Source organism: Tamandua tetradactyla, chromosome 9 (genome assembly GCF_023851605.1).
Source record: "Tamandua tetradactyla isolate mTamTet1 chromosome 9, mTamTet1.pri, whole genome shotgun sequence".
Lineage (NCBI taxonomy): Eukaryota > Metazoa > Chordata > Mammalia > Pilosa > Myrmecophagidae > Tamandua > Tamandua tetradactyla.
The window spans coordinates 92,859,291-92,882,281 of NC_135335.1; the positions used below are offsets into that span (position 1 = coordinate 92,859,291).

The 22,991-nt window shown below is 37.9% G+C and overlaps 1 protein-coding gene across 1 annotated transcript in view; it reads left to right on the plus strand.

The window, feature by feature from the left end:
- The first annotated feature begins 14,770 nt into the window (after positions 1-14,770).
- CCDC152 (coiled-coil domain containing 152) overlaps positions 14,771-22,991 on the plus strand; it is a 63,521-nt gene continuing 55,300 nt past the window's right edge. The window contains exons 1-2 of the mRNA XM_077117084.1: positions 14,771-15,069; positions 21,195-21,285. Coding sequence (XP_076973199.1) covers positions 21,199-21,285 — 87 coding nt within the window. The 5' untranslated portion in view covers positions 14,771-15,069; positions 21,195-21,198. The remainder of the gene's footprint in view (positions 15,070-21,194; positions 21,286-22,991) is intronic.

Here is a 22,991-nt window from a genome sequence, read left to right on the forward strand (position 1 = left end):
GCGTCAATAATGTCTGAGACTTTTGGTCCTACCTTCCCTCTACTGAGCGAAAAAGGCTAAATAAATATATTTATTTTTACTTTCTTGTGACTGGGGAAGGGTAGAGTAGGGGAGTGAAAAAAGTCACCAGAGTGAAATGGGGGAAATGAAAAACTTGAGCTCAGTTTGAGGAAGAATCCACAACATGAAGATAGTCTCCCATGGGAATAGAATATCCTCCAATTAAAGAAGTGAATTCCATTAGCAAATACTTAACACGATTTTAGAGAAGAGATCACAGCCTGCTTTTCCATCCAAGTTTGCATGCAGCTTCATTTAAGTTATTAATGCATTCAAGATACAGGATTGTGGTCAGACTTCAATTCCTAGTCTTCAAATAGAATTCAAAAGAAAGATACATGAATGAAGTAATTTAGGACACTATATAAAATCTGTATTTGAATTTAAGTTAATAGATATTAATTAAAATTGCATTCTATTTCTATAAAGCTGAAACCCACTCTCTTAAATAAGACATGAGATTTAGAATGTGGAAAGTGCCCTTAAACCCAGTGGAGCAAGAACCAACTCCCTTCTCAGTGGTGAGTGCTTTGAGGCATTATGATTGGAGGTCTAGAGGCCACTCAGAGTGATAAGCAAAAATCAAAAAGTAAGAACATGAAGATGGATCAAGGAAAGTGAGCATTAAGAAGGAGTAGGGACTTCCGGAGAAGATGGCGGCTTAGTAAGACGCGCGGGTCTTAGTTCCTCCTCCAGAAAAGCAACTAAAGAAACAGAAACAATACGAAACAGCTCCCAGAGTCACGACAGAGACCAAAAAGACAGTGTACCCCATTCTGGAACGGCTGAACGGGCAGGGAGAATTCGCTGCAGTGAGATACCCGAGGGGCGCGCATTTTCCCGGCCGGGGCGGCTGGCGACTGGGGTCCCCTCCACGCACGTGGCTCCCCGGTCTGACTGGGAACGTTGGATAGCGGGGCCCTCCCGTCACGCTTGGCATCTCAGGCCAGCTGGGCAATTTGGACTGGCACTCCCCCAAGCCACGGCCAGCGACCCCCACCTCCACACACGGTTTCCCGGGCCGACTGCCCCGCAGACAGACGACCGCCACAAGCGCCACCTACTGGGCAGGAAAAGAAAAACAGAGCCCAGAGATTCCACAGAAAAACCTTTCAACCAGCTGGGTCCCACACCCAGGGAAATCTGATCAAATGCCCAGACACCAGCAGAAAATAATGGATGACGCTTGGAAAATTGAAGATATGGCCCAGTCAAAGGAACAAACCAATAGTTCAAATGAGATACAGGAGCTGAGACAACTAATGCTGAATATACGAACAGAAATGGAAAAACTCTTCAAAAACCAAATCAATAAATTGAGGGAGGACATGAAGAAGACATGGGCTGAACAAAAAGAAGAAATAGAAAATCTGAAAAAACAAATCACAGAACTTATGGGAGTGAAGGACAAAGAAGAAAAAATGGAAAAAACAATGGATACCTACAATGGTAGATCTAAAGAGACAGAAGCTACAATTAGTGAACTGGAGGATGGAACATCTGAATTCCAAAAAGAAACAGAAACTATAGGGAAAAGAATGGAAAAACTTGAGCAGGGAATCAGGGAACTGAATGACAATATGAAGCGCACAAATATATGTGTTGTGGGTTTCCCAGAAGGAGAAGAGAAGGGAAAAGGAGGAGAAAAACTAATGGAAGAAATTATCACTGAAAATTTCCCAACTCTTATGAAAGACCTAAATATACAGATCCAAGAAGTGCAGCGCAACCCAAAGAGAATAGACCCAAATAGGCGTTCTCCAAGACATTTACTAGTTAGAATGTCAGAGGTCAAAGAGAAAGAGAGGATCTTGAAAGCAGCAAGAGAAAAACAATCTGTCACATACAAGGGAAACCCAATAAGACTATGTGTAGATTTCTCAGCAGAAACCATGGAAGCTAGGAGACAGTGGGATGATATATTTAAATTACTAAAAGAGAAAAACTGCCAACCAAGACTCCTATATCCAGCAAAATTGTCCTTCAAAAATGAAGGAGAAATTAAAACATTTATAGACAAAAAGTCACTGAGAGAATTTGTGACCAAGAGACCAGCTCTGCAAGAAATACTAAAGGGAGCACTAGAGTCAGATATGAAAAGACAGAAGAGAGAGGTATGGAGTAAAGTGTAGAAAGAAGGAAAATCAGATATGATATATATAATACAAAAGACAAAATGGTAGAGGAAAATATTATCCAAACAGTAATAACACTAAAAGTTAATGGACTGAATTTCCCAATCAAAAGACATAGAATGGCAGAATGGATTACGACCCAGAAATACCACTGCTAGGTATCTACTCAAAGGACTTAAGGGCAAAGACACAGACGGACATTTGCACACCAGTGTTTATAGCAGCATTATCTACAATTGCAAAGAGATGGAAACAGCCAAAATGTCCATCAACAGACGAGTGGCTAAACAAACTGTGGCGTATACCTACAATGGAATATTATGCAGCTTTAAGACAGACTAAACTTATGAAGCATGTAATAACATGGATGGACCTAGAGAACATTATGCTGAGTGAGTCTAGCCCAAAACTAAAGGACAAATACTGTATGGTCCCACTGATGTGAACCGACATTCGAGAATCAGCTTGGAATATATCATTGGTAACAGAGACCAGCAGGAGTTAGAAACAGGGTAAGATAATGGGTAATTGGAGCTGAAGGGATACAGACTGTGCAACAGGACTAGATACAAAAACTCAAAAATGGACAGCACAATAATACCTAAGTGTAATGTAACTAGGTTGGAACACTGAATGAAGCTGCACCTGAAATATGTTTTTTTGTTTGTTTGTTTGTGTGTTTGTATCTTTTGTTTTTGTTTTTTCTTTTTCCTTTTTATATATATATATATTTTTATTAGTATTATTATTTTAATTCTCTTCTCTATATTAACATTCTATATCTTTTTCTGCTGTTTTGCTAGTTCTTTTCCTAAATCGATGCAAATGTACTAAGAAATGATGATCATACATCTATGTGATGATACTAAGAATTACTGAGTGCATGTGTAGAATGGAATGATTTCTAAATGTTATGCTAATTTCTTTTCTTTTTTTTGATTAATAAAAAAAATTAAAAAAAAAAAAAGAAGGAGCAGGCAGAGAAAGGATGAAGGGAATGAAAATTCCAAAGTTCTCCACTGAAGATAGGGACAGGGTCTACCTGGACCACCATGCATGGTCAACTCAAGGGGAAGCCACCTGAGGTAGTGTCTGGGTACCAACCATCAGCGAAACATACCTGAGGAAGCAAACCACCCAGAAGCCCTCTTAGAGACAGTGCTATGTGTGGTTGGAAGGAACGTTTTCATAAATTGCCTGGGAGGGGAATGAAAACTCCTAAGAGATGGACCTTAAAGGGGAAGGACCAGAATAAGACAGTGATTGAAAATTTGGGGCCAGAGTTAAGGTGCTCAGGACATGGAAAAATGGCAGATGTGGGAAAAGTGCCTCCAGCACTCCTTCTTAGCCTTTTCCCTGCCCGTAGTACAGCCACTCCTCTGAATTAAAAATTTATTTATTTATTTATATCAATATGTTTTGAACATATCCCAAATTGTTAGCCTGACCAGTACCCACATATTTCAGTTGGGCCCAAATTATTGATATCTTCAACTTACAAACAAAAGGTATGTCCAATATACTGACATTTCAACCTTATGATTCTACCAACTGTTGAGTCTTTTTTCCTGTGACTATTTTCTTTTTGTTTTGATAGGGATTCAGTATTTCATGAGGTTAGGGTACTGTTTTAGTTTACTAATGCTGCTGTAATGCAATATACTAGAAATCAATCAGATTTCATGAAAGGGATTTATTAAGTTACTAGTCTACAGTTCTAAGGCTTTAAAAATGTCCAAACCAAGATAGCCATAGAAAGATATCTTGATTCTAAAGAAAGGCTGAATGGCATCTGGGTTTCTTTGTCACTTAGGAAGGCACATGGCTGGTGTCTGCTCATCCTTTCTTGGCTTCTCTGGGGAAACTCTGGATTTCTCCTCTTAGATTCCCTTGGTTCTCTCCTAGTTCTGGCTTGCTTAGTATCTCATGGAAAGGTACATGGTGACATCTGCTGGGCTCTGGTTCCTGTCTAGATTTTGTGGCTCTCTCAGCTCCAGGCATCTGCTTGGACTCCTGTACTTCCAAACACCTGCATCTCTGTTGGCTCTGGGCTTTCTCCAAAATGTTTCCCCTTTTAAAAGACTGCAGTAAACTAATCAAGAACCACCTTGAATGGAAAGAATCACATCTTCTAATCAAAAGGTCATACCCACAATTTAGTATGTCACATTTCCATGGAAATAGTCTAATCAAAAGATTCTACTCTACAATATTGAATCAGGATTATAGAATATAGCTGCCCCCACAAAATTGGATCAGGATTGAAATACCATGGCTTTTCTGGGCTACACAAGAGTTGCAAACCAGAACAGTTACAGTAGAAAACTAATTTTCATAGTACCTGTGCTGTTTTGAAGCTTTTATGTACCCCGGAAAATGCTATGTTCTTTTAGTCCATTCCTATGGGTACAGATCCATTGTGGGTGGGACCTTTTGATTCAGTTTTTTCTATTTCGGTGTAACCCAGCCCACTCAAGGTGGGTCTTACTCCTTTACTGGAGTCCCTTATGAGAGGATAAAAGGCAGAAAAAGCCAAGAGAGTTTAAAGAAAGAAACACCCAGAGAAGTTTGGAGAAAGCAGAGAGAAAAGCTCTGGAGGAGCTAAGAGAGGACCCATGGAGGAAGCCATTGAAACCAGAGCTGAAGGCAATGAAACCCAGGAGAAAAGGAAACAGATGTCAGTCATGTGCCTTCCTATGTGACAGAGGTGTCCCTGATGCTGGCAATCTTTCTTCAAAATCCAGGTATCACTGTTTTGATGCCCTAGTTTGGACATTTTCATCGCCGAGGAACTGTAAATGTAAGTTAATGAATCCCCATTGTAAAAGCCAACCCATTTCTGTTATATTGCATTCCGACAGCTTTAGCAAACAGAAACAGTACCCAAATAAAGATCAATTATCCCACTCCAACACCTCTTTTATTTTGGTCTTCACAGTGGATTAGCAAGTGGATAGCTTTCCACTAACAACTTGCATTGAAGAACATTTTGTCACAAATAGTGACTATTTCAGTGGCTCAAAATTCAATCTTTGGAAATGAAGCTCCATAGAAATGAAAAATAATTATACTATACCAATGCTAATCCTATATGAAATTCTCTTAGCTAAAACATATCAAATTCCTCATTTTAAAAATGAGCATTGTAAGTATTTCTTAAGGATTATCCAGGGGGAGTAACTGAGATAATGCTTGAGTCCTGTAATATTTTTGAACAGCTGTGCTGTGCTCTGGTGATGTCTGAATGCTTTACGTAAGGCCCAAATCTTGTGGGCAAGTCTTCGATTTTTAAGTGGGAGATTTTGGTATATGTAGTTAGGATTGTTTTTAATGGTAAAAAGTCAACATTCATTAAGGAAGGTAAAAGGGATAGCCAAAAGATTTCCATAAAAAAGGATATCATAAAGTCAGTGAGAAGATTAGACTAATTCCACAGTCCTATGAAACCCTCAGCTTGCTTGTGGTAAAGACTAATCCTCTGAAGTTACAAACTCTTGAGATCAACAGTACTTACTAAAAATGTGAACTTCTTTACCTAAGAATGCAGTACATCTTCTCAACGAAGAACAGAAAATAGAGCCTCCACACCTTAATTTCACAGAGTGATAACAGCCTACCTTCAAAGACAGACAGGGTCACTCAAAATCCCTTCAAGCCCAAGTAAGTGACTGCCACTAAAAACAACTTACAAGTATCTCAGAATGGAGAACAATGTCAGAGGGAAATAACAGACCATATGAGTCCATCTTCAGGAGAGACTAAAATTGCTTTCTGGAGAAGCTGCAGGATGGAAGGAAAGAGTACCAGAACTGAAGAAATGGAAAAAGTAGTGCTTAACAACACTAATATATGACTGGAACAGGTTGTAAATGGTAAGAGAACCAGTCAAAAGCTCTGACTGGAGCCTTGCTGAAGTTTACTTGCTATCTTTAGAAAAGATTATACGGAATTGGAAAAAAAAAGAGTGAATCATGAAATGGAGACCACATGCACTATCAGTTAGAAGTCTATTTAAAAAGCCTCTTCATGATGTTGATTTAAATGTTTCATTAGAAAAAACTTAAAGGAGAAACACAAGGGATTTTTAAAAGTTGTGTGAAGAAAATCAAATGAAGAAAGCACATATAGTTCAAATGAAAAGTGTCAAACTGGACAAGCATCTTTGAGTCTGAAAATGTACAACTTGAAGCTGAGATGCAAAAACTTCAGCTGAAACTTCAAATACCACCAAACCGCATCCAGAACATGTAATGCAATGTCACAGAAAATTAATAGAAGAGGAAATTTACCATATAGAAATAGATTTTAAAAATTAGATCAGCCATATACATTGGAAGTACAAATCCTTCAGGTAGATGACTGGAGAAAGAGTTGGAAAGAATTATTTTCTCTCAATACTCAAGAATATGACTGTCAGCACTATCAACTAAGAGCAAGCTCAAGGAGCTAAGAAAAGAAAATAGTCATAACAAACAAAAATTGAAGGAAGCAGAATTTAAACTTCATCTTTTTCCAGTTGGTCCTTTTGCCCCTGTTGTTCCACATGGAGCCCTGGCAGAGACCAGAAAGGATCAAGAGATGCACCGGACTACTAGGTCCCAAGGGAGGGAAGGCTAAACTAAGATGGCTCAGGTCCCACGCAGGTTTGATTCAGCTTTTATAGCAGCCGATGCCTGAACTTCCACAAACATAGCAAGGCATCTGGCAGCAAATTCTCTTCTTAAAAATAAGCTAACCTTGATTTATCTCCTTTTGTTTAACTACTTTTATTTCATTGATGTTACATTTGCTTTTATTGAAGTTAATAGAATTATAATTCCCTAAGAAATATTGTGTGAATATAGGGGTTTAAGTGCAAAATTTATGAATGCATATTTCAACTTCATAGGACCTTCTAGAATTAAATATATTAAATATATAGAATTAAATATATAGTATTTTGACTGAATAATCAGTCCACTATTACTTAAGCCATAATGGAAATTTTACATGATCAATTAAAGCTGTTTGAAACAAAGACCATTTTTATGTGCTATGAGATGCCATTAGAGATCTGTAAAAGTTTGATATTTGCCTTGAAAAATTCTCATTGGTTTTAAAAGCAACACACACAACAACTGCAATCCAGAAAAAAACATTTTCTTTGATTTAGTACTAAATTCATTGATTAACAAAGAGGATTTGAGATTTTGCAGCCATTCGTTTCTTGCTTTGAAATTTCTTTTTAATCTTGGCTCTTTTGTTCAGGATATTATGTGTTCTTAAAATACTTTTAAATTTTAAGCAGTCAAAATAAAAACTTTTTCTTAACAAATAACCCCAATTTACTTACTTATATAGTATATAAAATAAATTTGTTCCAAAATTTCATTGTAATTAAGTTTCTAGGTATTCTTTTTTCGATAAAAACACTGTCAGATCCTTTGATTAGGTGCACCCATAGAAATCTATTTAAATATCAGTGGAACTAAAATACTATATATTTAAGATGACTGTAGACTCTATATATTACTAGATTTAAAAAATAGTTTACAAAGTTTCTGTCATATCATGCATGAGAAGGACATTTAACTAGAAGAGGATGAGACGGTAGATGGAGGCTTCTGTGAAATCGATGAAGAGGTGTCGCAGATACTTCCTAGAGCTTCAGAGTTTGAAGGCACTGGTTACGTATTTCATATTTTCTTTTATGTGGGTCTCATTGCATTTATCAGCCATGACTAATTTCAATTTAGTGGCAAATGAATGAATCCAAAAGGGGGAAGGAAAGATTTCTTGATGTTCCTGGGCGTATATTGAGAAGACTAGAAAGAAGATGGAAAAGTGGATGTTACCTGTAAGAAAGCAGTTGCCTGAGGTAGAATTATCTGAACAGTGACAAATAAAATGTCAAGGAAAAGAAGAGGCACTCCACTGGGGGGCTGGGTTCATAAAACAAAATCTTGATCCTTTCTTACTTCGCCGAGATTTTTCCAAGAATCATCTCCTAATAATTGTAGGAATAGTCACCTTGTAGTGCTCTCTGCTGCTTATTCATATATCTAACTTTAACTCTTTTGTTTTTGACTTGTTTGTTGGGTTTCTTTTTCCTTCTCATTAGAGAAGCTGTATGTTTATCAAACAATCATGTATAAAATGCAGGATTCCCATATACATTACCCTGTTATGAACATCTTGCATTGATATGAAGCATTTGTTACGATTGATGGAAGAACTTCTTTATAATTGTTATACAGTCCATGGTTTAACCTAGGGTTCACTGTTTCTGTATTGACGTTTCATGGATAATTTTAAAATTTTATGTTCTGTCACCATAGTGTGCTGATTTGAAAGGATGTATGTCCCCTAGAAAAGCCATGTTTTAATAAAAATCCCATTTCGTAATGGCAGAATAATCCCTATTCAATACTGTATGTTTGAATCTGTAATTAGATAATCTCCTTGGAGATGTGATTTAATCAAGTGTGGTGTTAAACTGGATTAGGTGATGACATGTCTCCACCCATTGGGGTGGGTCTTGATAAGTTTCTGGAGTCCTATGATAGAGGAAACATTTTGGAGAAGAAGAGATTCAGAGAGAGCAGAGCAGAAAGAGAAGCCACGAGAAGCAACTTCCACCAGCCAGCGACCTTTGGAGATGAAGAAGGAAAATGCCTCCCGGGGAGCTTCATGAAACAAGAAGCCAGGAGAAGAAGCTAGCAGATGACGCTGTGCTTGCCATGTGCCCTTCCAGATGAGAGAGACACTCTGTGTTCACCACGTGCCGTTCCACGTGAGAGAGAAACATTGAACGTCATGGGCCTTCTTGAACCAAGGTATCTTTCCCTGGATGCCTTAGATTGGACATTTCTAAAGACTTGTTTTAATTGGGACATTTTCTCGGTCTTAGAACTGTAAACTAGCAATTTATTAAAGTCCCTTTTTGAAAAGCCATTCTGTTTCTGGTATATTGCATTCCAGCAGCCAGCAAACTAGAACACCTATATACAACCTACATTTCTCCTTTTAACCACATTCAGATATGTAGTTCAGTGCTCTTAATTATATTCACAATGCTGTGCTACCATCACCACCAGCCACTACCAAAACTTTTCCATCATTTCAAACAGCATCCCTGTACATTTCAAGCCCTAACTTCCTATTCCCTATCCCCACCTCATCCCCTGGTAAGCTGTATCCTAGATTTTGATTCTATTCGTTTATTTATTCTAATTATTTCCTATCAGTGAAATCATACAATATTTGTCCTTTTGTGTCTGGCCTATTTAATTCAACATGATGTCTACAAGTTTCATCCATGTTGTCATGTGTATCAGAACTACATTACTTTTTACAGGTGAGTTCCATTGTATGCATATGTCACATTGTGTTTATCCATTCATCCGTCGATGGGCATTTCAGTTGCTTCCATCTTTTGGCAACTGTGAATAATGCCACTGTGAACATCAGTGTGCAAATATCTGTTCAAGTTCCTGTTTCAATTCTTTCAGGTATCTTACCTAGTAGTGGAATTGCTGAGTCATGTGGTAATAGCTCCTGAGGAACCTACAAACTGTCACATATAGGCAATGAATTAATGTTCCTACTTCTCCACATTTTCTCCAATGCTTGTAATTTTCCATTTTCTTAAATAGTAGCCATTCTAGTAGGTATGAAATAGTATGTCATTGAAGGTTTGATTTGCATTTTCCTGATGGTTATTGATGTTGAGCAACTTTTCCTGCGCTTTTCAGCCAGTTTTTTGGTACATCTTCTTTGGAGAGTTGTTTATTCAAGCCTTTTTTTACCACTTTTTAAAATTGAGTTGTTTATCTTTTTGTTGTTAAGTTGAGGATTTCTTCAAATATTCTGGATATTGGACCTATATATATTGATACATATTCTGGATATGTGGTTTCCAAATATTTTTCTCCTATTGTGTAAGTTTTCACATTATTTTCATGATTAAAGTCATTTGAGGCACAAATATTTTTAATTCTGATACAGTCCCATTTATTATTTTCTTGTTGTTTGTGCTTTTGGGGGTTTTTAATTTTTATCTGAATCCTTTCTGGATATCACCCTTACCATATACTCATTGTCTAAAGTATTTGAGTCTCATCTTAATAGCTTAAATAGCATATCTGTACTCCCTATCTCCAAGCAAAAATATAAACTCTGCCTAGTTAGCAGTATGATCCAAGTCTAAACAGAAGCCTGTTCCATGATTATCATTTACATCTCTAAGGAGGACCGTTTCAAGAAAAGTAGCCAAAATGTTCCATGATGTAGGCTTTTATCCTGGAATCACATCCAAATTCCTCTCACCAGTTCAAAGGTAGTTATAGGGAAGGATAAATGTGAACCTAATGAAACAGAGTTCCATAGATTCATGGAGCTGGTACTCAGAGTGTCTTTTATATAATAACAGTGGATAATGCTGAGAAGCAGAAATGAGAATTAAAGAGTTGCAGTTGATGCTAAGATAATATGGTTCAGAAGCAGATATTGAAGCCTGGGAATAAGTTAGACAGAGAGACAAGACCAGGGGAAAGCATGTAGAGAAAGCATAAGTAGCCAGTAAGAAGGCCAACCCTGGAATTTATCTGAAGTTCATTGCTAATTTTCCAAGTACCCTCCAGGTTTCAGCATTCATCTTGCTCACTCAGAGACTTTCCCTGGCCATTATATATAAAGCAACTCCCTCTCACTATTTTAATCAATATCATAGTTTTGTATTTCTTTCTTGATGCTTATTACAATTTTTATTTATCAGTTATCTACTTGCTTATTTTCTATTTCCCTCTTTGAGCTGTAAACCTTTTTAAGCTGTAAGGGATCGTGTCTGTCTTCTTATTCCAAACATTCACAGATCTTAGAAAATAGTTGAGTCATAGTAAGTATTTCTTGAATAATTAGATATGTAAGTTCTAATGATCTTTAAAAAGGCAAAGGATGGAAATGAAAGGATCTAAAAGCTTTGTGCTTAGAAGATCAAGCTTTTCAAACACTAATGTTAACCCAACTTGTTTTGGTTTGCTAAAGCTACCAGAAGGCGATATACCAGAAACAAAATGGCTTTTATAAAGGGAATTTATTAAGCTGCATATTTACAGATCTCAGGCCATGAAAATGTCCAAATTAAGGCATCAAGAGAAAGAGACCTTTACTCAAGAAAGGCTGATGGTGTCTAGGACATCTCTGTCAACTGGCCAGGCACATGGCTGGCATTTCCTAGTCCTTTGGTTTCTGGTTTCAAACAGCTTTTTCAAGGACTTTTTCTTTCTGCATCTCCAAATGTTTCTGCCTGTGTTAACTCACAACTTTTTCCAAAATGGTTCCCTATTAAAGGATTCCAGTAAGCAACCCCACCTTGAATGGTTGGAGAGGCATCTCCATGGAAACCATCTAATCAGAAGGTCCCACTTACAATGGGGTGGAGCACATCTCCATGGAAGCAATTTACAAAGAGATCCCACCCAACAATATTGAATCAAGATTAAAGAACAATACTTTTCTGGGGTACACAACAGTTTCAAACTGGAACATCAGCTCACATGGGAATCTTGTTAAAATACCACTGTGGCTTAGCAATTCTCATCTGCCATGCCAGAGACCCGGGTTCGTTTCCCAGTGCCGGCCCATGCAAAAAAAAAAATTAAAAAAAAAAAAAAATGCAGCATCTGCTTTAGTAGTTATGAGATAATTATGAGATTCTTCATTTTTACCAGCTCCAAAGTGATGCTGATGCTGCTGGTCCAGAGACCACACTTTGAGTAGCAAGGGATTACTTGGATCCTGATTTATTTTCATTGCATTTACTGATTTACCCTAGCCTTTTCAATAGTGATGCTTGCAGGAAAGTGTCTTGCAAAGATTATTTCTGACTTTGTTCTAAGGTCAGTGTTAAGGATATTGCCTTTTAAATGATCTAGTGCCTCCTATACAAATCACAATGTGATAAAATTATTTAAGAAATTTGCATATTTACCCACTTTGTCAAAGAAAAAGTAATTGAGCTTGTCTCCCTTTTTACTCTGGTGAAAAGGAAATTCAAAGTCAAATTTGTGACTGAAATAAAACTTTTCAGACCTGTTGTCCTCTATTTTTGTGTTTGTATTTTTCCCTGGTCTTTACCTTCATTTCTAATTTATGTTTTATCTTTACAGGTTTTTTTCTATTTATAAATAAATAAATATAATTTTTTTCTTTATAAATAAATATTTATAGAAATAAGATTGAACTGGAATGTCAATAATTGGCAAATTTCATTACGCAGGCAAAAAACGTGCCCTTAACAGAGGTAGGTATAATTGGAGAAGTGATTTGATTAATGTAGCTGAAACAGAGCACACAATAGATTAGCTAAGCCGCTTCTAAACACTTCCTGTAATATGGAAGCAACAGCACATTACAACAAATTGGCAATGGCAATTAAAGTAAAGACGTGAGCTTCTAATATTGCCAATGACATCTACTTGCTTTCAAGCCCCTGTCCAGTTTCAAAGCCTGGAGAGTATCTTACATGGCTTGTTATCCTCAGTGACTAGATCCTTAGTAACTGGTACATTATAAGTACTTGATAAATATTTTAGAACGAATTAATAAATAAAGTTGTTCAAAACATTAAAAAAAAACAACATACCGCTCATCTTAAGAGTCTTAAAAGCAGAAATTATTTATTTTTCAGCTGCCTGGGTGCCTATGTATTCACCTCCAAATCAAGATACTTTTGAAAGGATTCTAATGTTGCTTTCTTTATACTTCTTTCGTTAGTATAGCATAATAATGTAATTTATTTCTCCCCTGTGCTTTTTTTTTTTTTTTTTTTTTTTTTTTTTTTTTAAAGGAAAGACAGAGAGAAGGAAGGAAGGAAGAAAGGGAAACATTTTTAAACATTTTCTTGTTTTATTGTATTCTGTTTCTCCGTTTTTGTTACATGGGCTGGGGCCGGGAATCGAACCGAGGTCCTCCGGCATAACAGGCAAGCACTTTGCCCGCTGAGCCACCGCGGCCCGCCACCCCTGTGCTTTTCTAGGCAGTTCCTGAGCAACTATTCAATGATTCCTTTCTGTTTCTCAATCTGATGGTTTTTGATGAATCTGTGAAAACAAGTGTGAAAGACAGTCCCTTTTTAAAGCTGAAATCACAGGAAACATAATTTCTCATTGACAGACACATTTTGAACCCACCAGGATTCTTTGGGGAAAAAAAATGGTAGCATCCATAAACTGGAAGAAAAGCTTGTAATTTATTCTAAACTAGAAAAATCAAGTTAAATTTTCCCAAATTGTTTCTGCTGTTTTTTTCATTTCTATTTATTCCATCTAAACTAGGCACTATGGAGAAATATATATATATTGAGAGAATAGATATTTTTCTCCCCCAGAAACTGCTAATTCAACAGGAGACATAAGAGATCAATTCAAACAACCCTAGCATGCCACAAGAAGGCCAGAATAGCCAAAGTGTGGTAGGAGAACAGAGCAGGGAAAGGTCAGGACCCTGCTGATGGATATATTCAGTGACTGCCTTATGGAGAAGACCCCATTTTAGGTGGGTTTTCCAATAGGCTTCCTTCCAAAACTACTGTAATATAAGTCACATGGAGCATTTTATACTTGCTAATTGGGTAGAACCATGAATTCAAAAGGGCATTATAATATCTATTTCTTTTTACTAATATCAAGGAAAGCTTACTTGGGTAGCAGATCCTTATAAACACCCTCTATGCATCATATATATACATGTATATGTGTATGGAGAGAGAAATATATAAGAATAATCAATTTTGTGAAATTAATGAGATACATTAAGAACATGAGATAAAAGACATTTCAAAACATTTTTGATGGACAAAGTTTTAGCATAGGATCAATTTGAAATCCTAACATTTTTGTCTCCTATTCAGTCCACATCTCTTATTTTAAAAATACACTGCACCGGGCAGGCCACGGTGGCTCAGCGAGCAAGAATGCTTGCACTGCACACCTCTAACTTCAGTTTGGTTCTCTTTAAACTATGCTATACTATCTTTCAAATAATAAAATATGGAAATTTTGAACTTCATGAGAAAACCAAATACAAATTAATCTCCTATCCCCTACTGAAAAATAAAAAATGTAAACGGGGCAAAGTTGGGAGTGGATAAACTTTAATATTATTGAATGACACCGAAAAATTATATGTTTGAATGCTTACTTTATACCAGGAGTTGCATTAAGCACCTTTCAAATGCATTATTTAATTTAGACATCACAATAGTTCTATGATGTAGGCATTATATCTCTATTTTTTAGAAAAAGAAGTTGAGACATATATAATTAACTTGGCCAAGGTCACCTAGCCGCCAAGTAAAAGTGTTGTGATTTAAGCACCCACGGAGCCCATGCTCTTAACCACCAAGCTACCAAGAAAAACTTTGTGAGTGGGAAACTATTTCAACTGACTGACCCCAGAGTAGACAGACCGTATTATAGTCACATTTTATCCTCATAGCCTAGCACAGTCCCTGCTCTAAAACAGATTTATGAGCCTATTTTATTAATTAGGTGAATAAATATAGATTATTATTTATTCAGTGGTGCTGACTTACTAATCAGAACCTAAACCAATGTGATTTATTCTTCGGCTGGGGAAACAATGATTGCGTGGCAGAATCCGTTCTAGAAGCCACAAGAAAATGTTTAAGAAGAAAACAAGGGGGGGAGCTAAGGCCAAGTCGCTGGGGAGGTCTGGTGGTGGGAGCACCGGCGCGAGGCACAGGCGGGCCCGGAGACGGTGGGACCCGTTGTTGCGGGAACCTGTTTCCTGGGGAGGAGACTGCAGTGAGGGAAGGACCCGGCACCCTGAGCGGGCGACGCGGGAAACTCTCGGGGACCGTGAGGTACAGCAGGTACGTGATGAACCCTTTGTCGTTGGGTTTGACATTCCCACGTTTTCATTTGATTGGTTTTTTTCTTCCCACCTCCTCACAGGGTCCCAGGTGCCAAGGACGTTTGGACCCACCACTTCTCTGGCGCTTGCGGTTCCCGGCCTCACCGCCATTTTGGTTGGGCCTCTAATGGCGCGCGGGTGGGGGAGACGGGGAACTGTGAGGGCCGCGAGGGGCCTCGGGCCACCAGGCGGCGGGCAGGAGGGCAAAGAAGGAACCGGCTGTCACCCATCCGCCGGCATGGTTCAGGCTGGGCCCTGAAGGTCACGAACCCGTCGCTGCCTCTCGCTGAAGGATCTGACAAGCACTGAGTCACCAGTTTGTCACCTTGTTACACAGGCCGAGAAGACCGTATCCCCTAAAAAAAACATGACTTAGGAGACTGGAGGAGGGGGCCATGAGGACCCCTAAAAATGAATTGGCTGTTTTAGCCAGTGCCAGTGCAGTACCAATGATGGCTTTATAAGGAAAAGCCCTGCAAGGATTTTAAGGATCTTATTAAAGGAAAATATTGTGAGAAAATCAAGCTCAAATTAAAATGCATTTCAGTTCGGGAACCAGGTCATGAAACAAAACCCTGTAGTAAAACCTTTTTGTATTTAAAGTGCTAATGGATTTTTTTTTCAAGGTAAAGGGATGTTCTAGTTTGCTAGCTGTTGGAATGCGATATACCAGAAACAGAATGGCTTTTAAAAAGGGAATGTAATAATTTACAGTTCTGTGGCTATGAAAATATCCCAGTTAAAGCAAGTCTATAAAAATGTCCAAATTAAGGCACCGACAAGAGGTTACCTTCACTCAGAAAAGGCTGCTGAAGTTCACGGTTTTCTCTCAACTAGAAGGGCACATGGTGAACACGGGGATGTTTCCCATCTTTCTCTCCAGGCTTCTTATTTCATGAAGCTTCCCCAGAAGCATTTTCCTTCTTCATCTCCAAAGGTCTCTAGCTGGGTGGGCGCTCTCTCTCTGTCTCTCACTATATAGTTGTATATTCATCATCATGATCACTTCTTAGAACATTTGCATCAATTCAGAAAAAGAAATGAAAAGAAAACAGAAAAAAATTCATATATACCGTACCCCTTACCCCTCCCTTTCATTGATCACTAGCATTTCAATCTACTAAATTTATTTTAACATATGTTCCCTCTATTATTTATTTATTTTTAATCCATATGTTTTACTCATCTGTTGATAAGGTGGATAAAAGGAGCATCAGATACAAGGTTTGCACAATCACACAGTCACATTGTGAAAGCTATATCATTATACAATCATCTTCAAGAAACATGGCTACCGGAACACAGCTCTACGTTTTCAAGCAGTTCCCTCCAGCCTCTCCATTAAATCTTAACTAAAAAGTTGACATTTGTATTATGCATAAGAATACCCTCCAGGATAACCTCTCGACTCTGCTTGGAATCTCTCAGCCATTGACGCTTTATTTTGGTTCATTTCACTCTTCCCCATTTTGGTTGAGAAGGTTTTCTGAATCCTTTGATCCTGAGTCCCAGCTCGTTCTATGATTTCTGTCCCATGTTGCCAGGAAGGGCCACACTCCTAGGAGTCATGTCCACATAGAGAGAGGGAGGGCAGCGAGTTTACCTGTCATGTTGGCTGAGAGAGAGAGAGGCCGCATCTGAGCAACAAAAGAGGTTCTCTTGGGGGTGACTCTTAGGCCTAATTTTAAGTAGGCTTAGCCTATCCTTTGTGGGGTTAAGTTTCATCTGAACAAACCCCAAGATTGGGAGCTCAGCCTATTGCTTTGGTTGTCCCACTGCTTGTGAGAATATCAAGAATTCTCCACTTGGGGAAGTTGAATTTCCCCCTTTTCTCGCTATTCCCCCAAGGGGACTTTACAAATACTTTTTTATTCACTGTCCAAATCACTCTGGGATTTATCAGGGCATCACTCTGGACAAACCTACGAAATCTCATGCCCTACTCAAGGTTCCATGTACTATGGTGTTCCATTAAGCAGTCCACATAAGTTATATTAGGAAATGAGCTAGTCAAAATATGAATTTTGTACCAAATAAACATTTTTTGCTTCAGTCTCACACAGAAGGTAAAGTTTTAAAATATTAATTATGATCTGTTCTAGTTTACCATTTGCCAGAATGCAATATACCAGAAATGGAATGACTTTTAACAAGGGGAATTTAATAAATTGTTAGTTTACAATTCTAAGGCCAAAAAAATGTCCCAATTAAAACAAGTCTATAGAAATGTCCAATCAAAGCCATCCATCCAGGGAAAGATACCTTGGTTCAAGAAGGTCAGTGAAGTTCAGAGTTTCTCTCTCAAGTGAGAACGCACATGGTGAACACAGTCAGGGCTTCTCTCTCAGCTAGAAGTGCACATGACAAACATGATGGCATCATCTGCTAGCTTTCTCTCCTGGCTTCTGGTTTCATGAAGCTCCCTGGGAGGTGTTTTCCTTCTTCATCTCCAAAGATTGCTGGCTTGTGGGCTCTCTACTTCATAGTGCTGCAGCATTCTCTGCTCTCTCCGAATATCTTATTAATTCTCCAAAATGTTTCCTCTTTTATAGGACTCCAGAAACTTATCAAGACCCACCCAAATGGGTGGAGACATGTTGTCATCTAATCCAGTTTAACAACCACTCTTGATTAAATCACAGCTCCAGGGAGATGATCTGATTACAGTTTCAAACGTACAGTATTGAATAGGGATTATTCTGCCTTTACAAAATGGGATGTTGATTAAAACATGGCTTTTCTAGAGGACATACATCCTTTCAAACCAGCACACCATCTATTTTTAACACCCTGCAGTATTGACATTTCTGTGTTCTTCCTCATGCAAAAACATGTTTAAATTTGTACATTTAGTCATTATCATTATACACTCTAGATGTTCCTAGATTGTACCATCTCAGTCTTTATTTCTTTATCTAAAGATAGAAAGATGTCTATCTTTCCTTCAGATTTCATTTTTGCCCCCAGGCTTTATTGTGTTTTAATGTGCCCTTCCCATTCCTCTTCTCCCAGTTCTCCAGTGGCATTGAAAGCCAACAGCCTCAAAATCACAGTATCAGTGTGAACTAGAAAGAACATAACTGGTTTAGAGCTCACCAAAAGTCCCGTCCCCAGAGAACTGTCATTAATTGACCTTTCTGGAGGGTCCTTGGAAATCCCATTTTAGTTTGTAAGCTGCTAAACTAAAAAGCTATATACCAGAAATGGAATGACTTTGTTAAAAGGGAGTTTCTTTGCAAGTTTACAGTTCTAAGGCCATGAAAATGTCCAAATTAAGGCATCCAGAGAAAGACAACTCCAAAGAAAGGGCCAATTTCTGGGGTTTCTTTCTCAGCTGGGAGGGCACATGGTAACACCTGCTAGCTTTCTCTCCTCATTTCATAAGGCTTCCCCAGGGGCATTTCCCTTCTCTGTCTCCAAAGGTCTCTGGCTGTGTGATCTCTATTAGCACTGAAATTTTTCCAAAATGGTTTCATCTTAAAGAACTCCAGTAAGCAACCCCACCTTGAGTGGGTGGAGAGACATCTCCATAGAAACCATCTAATAAAAAGTTACCACCCAGAACTGGAGAGGTCATATCTCCATGGAAACAACAGAAAGATCCCATCCAACAATATTGGATGAGAATTAAAGAGCATGGCTTTCCTGGTGTGCATGACAGTTTTAAACTGGCACATCCCCATTCACAAGACTTGTCTTTATTTGATCTGACTCAGAGTCAACTTACTATGAACTGCGTATTTCCCAGGGTGTTACAATGGCAATTGTTTAATATTGCCACTACCCAAGGTAGTTATAATAGTTGGAGCAGACAAGAAGTGGACCAAAATACTTAAAATAAAAAGCTGGTGAATAAGATGTCATTAGGGAACTTTGAAAAACTTCAACATATTTCTGAGACTCTAGAAGGCCACCTACCTGTACAAGTATCTGCACATGCCCAAGAAAGACCTGAAAAGGCCCTACTCGCTCAATTCTGGCTCACCCTTTGGCTCTGCACAAACAGAAAGTGAAGGTTAAGGAAGAGTTGTAGATGGCTTGTCAGAATGTTAAAAGCATACCCCAACACACACACACAGATCCTCTTGACAAAACCTGGGAGATTTACTGGGTCATGCTATTTAAGAAAATATGCGCAATTATTAACCAACCACTAAAGCTAACCAAACAGAGACTTCAGTGGTCAAATATAACAAAGAGTGTAGGCTTTATAGAATTGATTCGACAAAGTCACCAAACAAGCAGACAGCAGCAGCAGCAAACTTTAGAGTTGGAGGAATGGTAGGAGAATTCCAGAATTGCCATATTTTTTTTTTCTTTTTTGGCATGGGCAGGGTCCAGAAATCGAACCCAGGTCTCTGGCATGGCAGACGAAAACTCCACTACTGAGCCATCATTGCCCGCTCCATATTGTATTTTCAAATGTCAAATTTTCAACAACAACCAAAATGAGACATGCAAAGAAATAGAGAAGTATAGCCCATATACAGGTGTAAAAAGCAACAAATAGAAACTGTCCTTGAGGAATCGCAGATGTTGAACTTACTAGGCAAATATTACAAATAAGTATTTTATATAGGTTCAAAGAACTAAGGGACACCATGTCTAGAGAACTAAATAAGTATGAGAATGATGTCTCACCAAATAGATAATATCAATAAAGAGATAAAAGTTATTTTAAAAAACCCAATCAAAAAGAAAGTCTGGAGTTGAAAATACAATAACTTAATGGAAGTTTTACTAACAGTGCTGTATAGCAGATGTGAGCTAGCAGAAGAAAGAATGAATGAGCTTGAAGATTGTTCAAATGTTGTTATCCAGTCGGAGGAACAAAGGGAAAAAAGAATGAAGAAAAGTAAACAACACTTCAGAGACCTGTGGGGCATCATCAAGCATACAAACACATGTATATGGGCATCCCAGAAGAAGAGGAGAGAGAAAAAAGTGAGGAAAGAATATTTGAAGAAGTAATGACTGAAGCTTCCCAAATTTAATAAAAACTATTAATCTACACATCCAAGAATCTCAAAACAAACCCCAAGTAGGATGTATTCAAAGAAAGCCATTTTCTTGAAAGCCATAGACAAAAAGAGAATCTTAAAGCAACAAGAAGCAACCCATCACATACAAGGGATTCTCAAAAGGATGATTTCTCATCAGATACCATGGGGCCAGTACGTACTGGGAGGCTGAAAGAAAAAGACTGTCAACCAAGAATTCTGTATCTAGAAAAACTATCCTTCACACGTGAGGAGAAATTAAGATATTAACAGATAAACACAAGCAGAGAATTTGCCCTGCAAGAAATACTAAAAGGAGTCTTTCAGACTGGAATGAAAGGTCAGTAGCTTGAATCCACATGAAGAAATAAAGAGTATCAGTAACGGTAACTACGTAGTAAATATAAAAGCTAGAATAAATGATTTTTTTTGTTTTTAATCCTTTTTTCTCTTGCTTAATTTAAAAGGTGACCACACAAAGCAATAATTATAAAGCTATTGTCATATGATGTATAAAGATATAATTTATATGAAAATCATCACAAAAATGAGGGAAAAGGGAACCAAGCTTTATAGAAACAATGTTGTTGTATTCTATTGAAATTAAATTGATATTTATTTGAACGAGATTATTATAAGTTAAAAATGTGAATCATTATCCCTAGGGCAACCACTAGGAAAATAATTTAAAAATATGTAGTTAAAGAAATGATATGATAGTTTAAATGGTATACTAGAAAATATTTAATGCAAAAGAAGGCACTAATGAAGTAATAGAGGAATAAAAACAAAGAGGTATATAACATAGAGAAAGCCAGTAAAAAAATGGAGATGTAAACCCTACCTTAATAGTAAAGTCAGACTCTAATTAAAAGTGACAGATTGGCAGAATAGATTAAAAACAGCAACATGATCCCATTATATGCTGTCTATAAGTTGAGAAACATTGTGCCCCTAGACAGAGCATGAAAGACATACAATCATTGCAATGCTTATATGCTTTATTTATTCCCTCAGATCCAGAATGGCACTGATTTCTTTTTACAGTCACTGTGATTTTTTCTTTTAAATGTTGATTTTCCAGAGGCATGGATCAAAGCAGTCAAGGAGGTATGAAAAAGATTAGTAGTGTGAACCTCGACAAACTTATAAATGACTTCTCGCAGATAGAAAAGGTATGTAAAAATATTAAACAGTTGTATTATATAAGAAAATTGGAACAGATCTGCCAGGGGAAGGAGTTGGGAACAAGGATAAATGGCCAAAAAGAAAGAGCAAGAAAGATATATTGAAAATGTATTTTGCTAAGCCTTTTCTCCCTCACTGGTTTTTTTTTTTTTTTTTTTTTGCATGGACAGACACTAGGAATTGAACTCTGGTCTCTGGCATGGCAGGTGAGAACTCTGCCTGCTGAGCCACCATTGACCTACCCTCTCCCTCACTTTTAAAATATGTACTTATTTAAAATCTATCCAGTTTGACTCATTACTTTCAAAGTATTTCTGGGGCAGAAGGACAAATAATTAATATTCTACTAATACTAAAAAGAGAATACATTAAGCCCAGGATGTTCATGAATTCAAGAGTTGGTTTAATAATAATTAAAGTTGACTTACTCTTTCAATCTTTTACTATTATAATTAACTGTAACATGTTTTTAGTTACACTTATTCTATCGTTTCTCTTCCCTTCTCTTTTGCTTAAAATCATGTACATTTGAAGTCCCCTCTCCCCTGCTCTAGACATACTACATGGTAAACCAAACCGACAGGAGTATCTTGGGGATTTCCCCCCTTCTCTGCCTGGGAGAGGGGTATAAATAGCTGTTGAAAAAGGTAGGTGGATTAAACAGAGATTTAGAAAGTGGGTTTGTGAAGTAAGCGTGGGGAAGAGAATAAAATCTAGAACTGATTGTTAGGAGGAAAATCCCATCACCTTAATTTTGAAATTTGAGAATAATTCAAAACCCTGAGCATAATTCCCAGAAATAGGAGATGCCTATAACTAAGTGAAATGCCCCCACATTCAGGACTTTTATCAAAATCATCAGTAAAAAAGGACACCAAATCTGTTAATCATGATAACCTAGAGGCCTCCATCCCCAGTGACTATGCCTTTTTTCTTATCTACTGGCTGTTGAAAAGCATATAAAAAACACAACCAGCCATATGTAGCCATGAAACTGATAATCTGTAAAGAAGGCAAACAAGTCTCACACAATGTGAGAACAGAGCAAATGAAAACTTACCTACATAGTAGTTGAATATGATTCAGATAGAGCTCCCAATGTTTAACTCAGCTTGGATGAAAATATATGGCATGGCAACTACATAAAACATTGTAGCAAAAATAACAGAACAACACTTAGTCCCTGATATTGTCCATAAGCTGATTAGCTAATTAACTGATAGCAAATGGGTTATATTGGACCACTGCCATCATGGAAGGGGCAGCATTTAATTCATACTGAAATAGGCACTTATTCTGGATACAGGTTTGCCACATGCCAAAACTACCATCCTTGGACTTACAGAATGCATTTTCCATACAACTTTGCTTCTGATGAAGGAACTCACTTCCCAACAATTGAAGTGTGACAATAGGCACATGCACATGGAATTCACTGGTCTTACACATTCCCTATCATCCTGAAGCATCTGGATTGATAGAATGATGGCGTTTTGAAGGCTCAGTTGTACCAACTAGAATGGCAGTGGTTTGCAGGGCTGGGGAAGTGTTCCCTAGGAGGCTGCATTTTGCAGGGCTGGGGAAGTGTTCCCTAGGAGGCTGCATATGCTCTAAATCAGCCTCCAAACTATGGTGCTGTTTCTCTGATAGCCAGGATTCATGGACCCAAGAATCAGGGCTGAAAATGGGAGTG